At 48.4% G+C, this 6,382-nt stretch overlaps 1 protein-coding gene across 11 annotated transcripts in view; it reads right to left on the bottom strand.

The window, feature by feature from the left end:
• Positions 1-304: 304 nt before the first annotated feature.
• Positions 305-6,382, bottom strand: part of LOC116946841 (kinesin-like protein KIF1A) — a 115,438-nt gene continuing 109,360 nt past the window's right edge. For all 11 annotated transcript variants that reach the window (XM_076070214.1, XM_076070217.1, XM_076070215.1 and 8 more), the window contains 4 exons: positions 5,881-6,045; positions 5,487-5,679; positions 4,255-4,373; positions 305-3,446 (listed from right to left, as the gene is read on the bottom strand). In XM_076070214.1, coding sequence (XP_075926329.1) covers positions 3,404-3,446; positions 4,255-4,373; positions 5,487-5,679; positions 5,881-6,045 — 520 coding nt within the window. In that variant the 3' untranslated portion in view covers positions 305-3,403. The remainder of the gene's footprint in view (positions 3,447-4,254; positions 4,374-5,486; positions 5,680-5,880; positions 6,046-6,382) is intronic.

Below are 6,382 nucleotides of genomic sequence, written 5' to 3'. Positions count from 1 at the left end.
GCTGACGTTACACGCCTCCAATATAACAAGGCGGGAGGCAGGGATGGTGGATCAGGTGGGGATGGGGTTTGCACATTATATGGATTTGTATGGCAATCTGGTGCCACAGGAGGTAGCTTTCAAGCCCACCTGTGCAGTGTTCTCCCCTCGTTGTGAGTGGCTTTCCAGACATTTGGTTTCTCGCACGTGCGAAACAGTCAGATTCATATAAAACAAAGCCATGTATCCCAATGGAATATATTTTTCATCACTCCGATAAATGGTACAATTATACAAACAATTAAGTGACTCCCACAGACAGGTGTTCTGCATTACACAAGAACCACAAGGTTTATTTTCTCGCTGATCATTTCCAGCACATGACTTTTTTTAAGTTTGGTAACAAGGTCATGTGACAAGGTCAGTATCCGTCACTACAAGACAGCGTACAACACACGGACTGGCTATACAGACACCAGGTGAGGCGGCAGAAAGGACAGGTGCTGTTGCTGCTGCTGCGGTTACTGCTGGACACGAGCCACTCCAGGCTACCACCCACCCACCAACTCCTAATGACGTTCACATCCATCTAAATATCAGTGGTGCTGCATAAGCATTTTTTTGGAAGCACAAATAAAAATAACGTAAGATTAAACAAAGGAAGAACACGGAAAATAAAACCAAGTTACGGCCACACCACTGTCAACTTTGCACGGGTTTCCATTATCCCCCCCCCCCACTCTGGCGAGGGAGGAAATGGGGCCGAGTGTTTTAACCAAATGGCTACCTACTGCATTGGATACGACTACATCACTTCACATCTGAGCAAGCAGCACGGAGGCAGCAGAGCAATGCTGCTGCTGCTGCGCACCTTCTCGACCTAAGCCACCTGCGGTGCACATCCTCACCCAAAAGCTCGACAACCACACACAACAGGCATTCTTGATATTCATTTATGTACACACGAGGACACGAGTTCAGCCGGAGAGCGTGTGAACCTGGCGCAATGTGGATATGTCCGAATCGTTACGTGAATAATGGAATAACATCAGGGCTTACCTGAAATGTAAAAAGTGCTACATATTCTCAAAACACGTGAATACAGATATGATTACAATTGGACGCACTTCAGCTCGATGCCGTGGATGTGCAGGGCCCTGTGCAGCAATCGCACCTGTTAAGGCATCCCCCCTCCCCCCAAACGGAACTTCCCGGTTGTGACTTAAGCACAGGTAGACTCGAGTGAAACTGCCGACCCCAAAGGGCGAGGGGTGTAAAAGTGAAACGTTGCACTCGCGTTGTGGTCCGTCGAGTCTAAGATCGAACAGTGCATCGCTCGGAGCGCTGCCGATCCACAGAAATGATCAGACTGCCGGATGAGTCTCCTCTTTGCTTGTTTCCGGGGCTCGATGAGGCGCCAAGTGAAAGTTCTGATAGATTTGCCTGCAGAGTAAATCAGCTGCGATCACACCCTTCGTTATACCACATCGCAGGGTTAGAACGCAGCAGCACGTGTGTGTACGAAGGTTTCCAAGTTTACTCCAACATTACTGCAGGTGCCTTCAACATTTACCACAATAACTTGCACATGTTCTTCCTAAGCCGGATGACGCTGTACATGCATTGCAGTTGCTTTTATCCATGGGTTTCGGTTTCCCTTTAACAACAAATTCACAAACACGCGTAAAAGTCATGCACTAAAGGTTGACTGGCCCAAGACATGACCTATACCTAGACACGATGACAAGCGCCTTGGCTAATGTCAGCCAATGCACACAAGCAGAGACTCGTGTGTGTGTGTGCCATGCACTGGAGGTATTGTGGCCTAAAGCACACGCAGGGCCATGGCACAGCCGTCAACTCCGTTCATATTTATTCGGATATAGCGTCAACATCGATACGCTGCGAAGATGCAGACTTGTGTTTTAGGCCGGTGTTAACCCTGTGACATTTTACCAGCAAGCCAGTGCAGTGGGCAGCGAAAGGCAATTACCATTGCCAGCCTGAGATATAAATTACACGATTTCACACAGATGCCTTCCTGCCCCACCCCTACAATAAATCAGCTCTCCTCTTTGCATAAATAACATCTCAATACACAACTACCAGTTATGAATAAGTACAGTAATTTTCTTAACACAATAAACAAGCATAAAACACAACATTTAAACCAATATAAAAATGTGCATGATGGTAGCCAGTTATACCTAGCTACGGAGATTCTGCAATGTGCAGAGTTTGGCTGCGATGAATAAGGTGAACTGAAGAGCCATTGGAGATCCTCCCGACCCATCCCTAGAGAATGGCGCAGCACCTGGTAACCTGCATTATATGTCTGTGGAGCCCCAGAATCTGTATAGCAGGTTTTTAAATGTTATCACCGTGTCATCTTATCAGAAGGTAATACAGCTTTACAAAATATCACCGACAAAGCCGTAAATGTATTCATAGCACAATTTAAAGCTAAGTTGTTTATTATCCGTATTTGAGTCTAATACTTTGCGGAGTGATACAGGTCGACTATGTATGATACTGTGATACTGTATATTTCAGCTTCCAGGAATGATAACAGGCAGGTGGTGGTCGCGGAACGTTAGACGTAGCTGTGCGATATCCGCACTTTGCGTTTTTAATAATATGAAGCCATCAGGCTACCTGCATTCCCCCCCCATCTCAATGTGATTCAGCTCCTTCCAGGAAGCTCGAATCTCTACAACAGATCAATGGTGTACGTCACACGTCATGATTTGATAAATTCTGAAGGTTTCCACTTTAGGGGAATGGTTGGACGCATCAGAACTCAGCGGCAGCAACGAAGTCGTGGCCCAGGCCTGAAGTCTCGGAGCGAGGAGCCAGAATTGAAACCTCGCGATTGCTGCGGCCCGAGAACCTCTCCGTGCAGAAGTCTGCGAGAGGTACGTCGGTAAGCATGATGGGGGAGAGCAGCCAAGTCCCTGTTACAAGTATTACCTTACAGCTGCTCACTCCGGCAGAGTGTGACACCACAAGCAGAGAGAACGTCACGCGTGGAGGCGACACGGGGGCACGGAACAGAACACGGCGGGGTCAATAGCAAAGCGTCCGGTTTCAAATCCCACAGCCGAGCGCGCACGGTCAAAGGGAGTCCGGGGTAAAGGGACACAGCGGGGAAGGCGCTAAGGGACCACAGCCAAAAGGAGGATAAATCAAATAAATACATGAAAAATAAAAACGATTACAATTTGCTATATACAAACACAGTCTGCATAAACGACCAGACTTCCCAAGTGGGCTTTTATACACTGACCGCGAGCAAATGACTTTGCTGCAAAAGAACAAAATAAATAGAAAATAAAGTGATCCGAGTTTAGTGCGGAGTGGTAGGACTGGCGGTCGGCAGACTGAGTTTTTTCTCCATTTGTTTTTCCCGTCGCTCGGTCGCAACTCAGAGTCTCAGCTGGAGCCCTTGGCCTCTTGACTGCTTGGATCTGTAGAACACGCTCACAGACGGAGGAGCACACAGTCATCAGGAGAAGAGACACACTGGGCTATCACCCCCAGATATCGTTACGCAAATTCAGATTCTACCATAAAAATCTATACCGGCTATTGCTCGCTCAGAAAACAGTTGACAATTGTAAACAAAATAACTTTATTCACATGAGCCAAGGGTGGGGGCTCAGTTTTTAGTTGTATTTTGGTATCTGTGATGAAATCAGTGCAAGTAAAAACATGACTACACCTACTCTTTGGTATGGATGGTATGGATGCAGTCACGAACTTCAAATCTATGACTACACCTGTTCCCTTAATGTTGCAAGTTGTAACTAATTCTAGACCGGTTTATCTCTGACCGACCATGGCCCCCAACCGACTCTAACCCAAACCAGATTAATAGTAACGAGCTCTCCTGGTGTGCTAGAGGCAGGGGAGCACACCGCACGAACATCATCATCATCACGTGCTCTGAAATCTCACACTGCAGGGCTACAAAGCAGATGATAGAACAGCAAGGTTACTACTGCCGACCCAGCTGTTAGGGTTCTTCAGTGTTATCTATTCACATTTGTGAGTTTCATTAAAGAAACTGGACACTCATCTCAATGCAGGATCCTCCTGAGAGATAACCTAGAAACTCATCGAGGCTTTCTAGCATAGACAAGGGAATAAACAATGCCCTCATCTTCGAGTCTGCAGACGAACGGAAGCTTGGCCGCATGGGCAAGGGCATCGTGGAGATATTCCGAGTGTAATCTGCCGTGCCGTGCAGGCTGCGGTGGCAGGAGGGGCCCTCACCGGATGGTGCCGGCCAGGAGCGGGTTGAAGGCGTAGAGCCAGTCCTGCATCTCCTTGTCGTTGCACGCCTGCAGTAGCAGGCCGCGGTGCTGCGTGCACACCGCAAATGTGTTCGCCGTCTACATCGACGGGCGCCACCATCACCGCCGTGGGGAAAATGGGCAAGAATCAGTTTCCCGCGGCAACTGGCACTTCTCCCACGGACTCGAAATTATTCACGACGGCCAGGGGAATCGCTCTCTCTCTCCTCAGAGCCGCTGGAGGACACTCACAAGGCTAGACACCGGGATACTCGGCCAACACTATCCATGCAACGGAGAGATTCAACAGGTAATCCCCATTCATCGAGTAAACATTCACAGGAAATTCCCACACCATGAAGATTAATATTATAGCAGCAGCACATACAGATTAAGGCCTGACTGGCTCAGCCTGTCCCATGGCAGACGTAGTGACACGTCCATAAAATCCAGGGCTATCGAAGGCCTGGATCAGTGAATCACGCAGACTTGTGATATTTCCAAACCCACCTGCTGGGTTGTGCAAGTTTGGCAATACAGCAAATGAGGTTGTGAATTAATTTAATACAACCATTGTGTTATCACACCGCAGGCATAGGCTCTCACTGGGTTCTCCCACAACGATCTAGAATAATGAAACAATCATTAAAATATTCTTAGTTTTTTCGGTAAACGTGACTTTACCGAAAAAACTAAGAATATGAATTACTGCAGTCACGAAAGCTTTAAATCAAAATTTAATCATTAAAATAATTTAGCCAAATAAATTATATCAAAGACTATGGTCAAAGTTTTAATACCCATTCTGCAACACTGTGCAATGCTCATCTCTACTGGTGGATCAGAGCCGGTTTTGGAAAACACAGATTCCAATAAAAAATATCGGTGGTCTCTGCACCGTCATGGTATGACAATGCATATGACAACGGTACGATGAGACTCTTGAACATTGCGACGAATCTTTGTGCCATTTGCCAGGCGAATGCCTTGTGTCCCTGTAAAGGGCCCAGTCCTATCCTGGCCTTACCCTGCCTCCCTGAGCCTTGCCCGAATTTCTCTCAGGGAAGGCATCCGTCGCCCCATCACGTCACAAGATTCATCGTAAATTTAAAGCGGAATATTACACCTCAACATGTCACCGCCCCGTACATCGCTCACTGCACCCCAAGTCAGGAGCGTCATTGCGCTGCCGCCGTGCCGTTGGCCGCCCACCTTGAGCATGGCCTGCTGGTCCTCGCTGTACTCCACCTGCGCGTTGGACAGGTTGAGGACACCCCTCTCCACGGGGTCCTTGTCACTGTTGTAGATGTAGGCGTAGGGCCGGCGCACGGCCACAAAGCGCTTCAGCCACGAGTTGGTCTGCGGCTCCAGGAAGTGCAGGTAGCCCTTCTTGGACACGACGGGACTGGGAAGGGGCAGACGGCAACATTGGGTGGTGTTAGCTCAGAGGTAATCTGGAAAAGGGAAATTTCTCTGCACAGGCTCCAGTGTGCTTAGACACAGAGTTCATGCTTTGTACGTAAGTCTTTCATACGCAAGTTAAGTTATTTCCGATCACAGATCACTTGAGGTTTTAAGCGAAGGGGGCGATGGTTGCGGTGGAGACCTGGCTCGTATCTCCTCGATGTCCGGCACAAACTTGGCGATGGTCTTGTCGAGGTTCGGCTTGCTAGGGGAGCGACTGACACGGTGTGGCGCCGGCAACACGAGGCTGGGAGCCACCTCGGTGTCCGGGGACGGGCTGGGCGTGCGCGACACCGCTTCCGGGGTCCTGCAGAAGCAGCAGCAGGAGCAGCAGAAAATTAGAAGCAGCGAGAGTTAACAAACAGCAACCCAACGGCGTTAAACAATATGCTTGAATACTGATTAAAATAGTTACCATGTTCCTTTGGTTAAAAGGTTCTTTATTTAATCAAGTATCAAGGCATTGTGACATATCACCCGTTTTCCAATGAAGACCCTAATGACCGTGATTACGTAGGAAGCATTGTGTTTCTGTCGTGTAACATGTAATAAGTAGTGTGAGACCACGGCGGGACGGCCCAACACACGCCGCTCATCTCCCAATTTCCACGCCAGTTGTGTAAATTCCACCTTCCTATGGAAGC

The sequence above is a fragment of the Petromyzon marinus genome, chromosome 28 (genome assembly GCF_048934315.1).
Source record: "Petromyzon marinus isolate PM22_M1 ecotype Great Lakes invasive population chromosome 28, UKy_Petmar_22M1.pri1.0, whole genome shotgun sequence".
Classification (NCBI taxonomy): Eukaryota; Metazoa; Chordata; class Hyperoartia; order Petromyzontiformes; family Petromyzontidae; genus Petromyzon; species Petromyzon marinus.
This window is presented reverse-complemented; position numbering and strand designations above follow the sequence as displayed.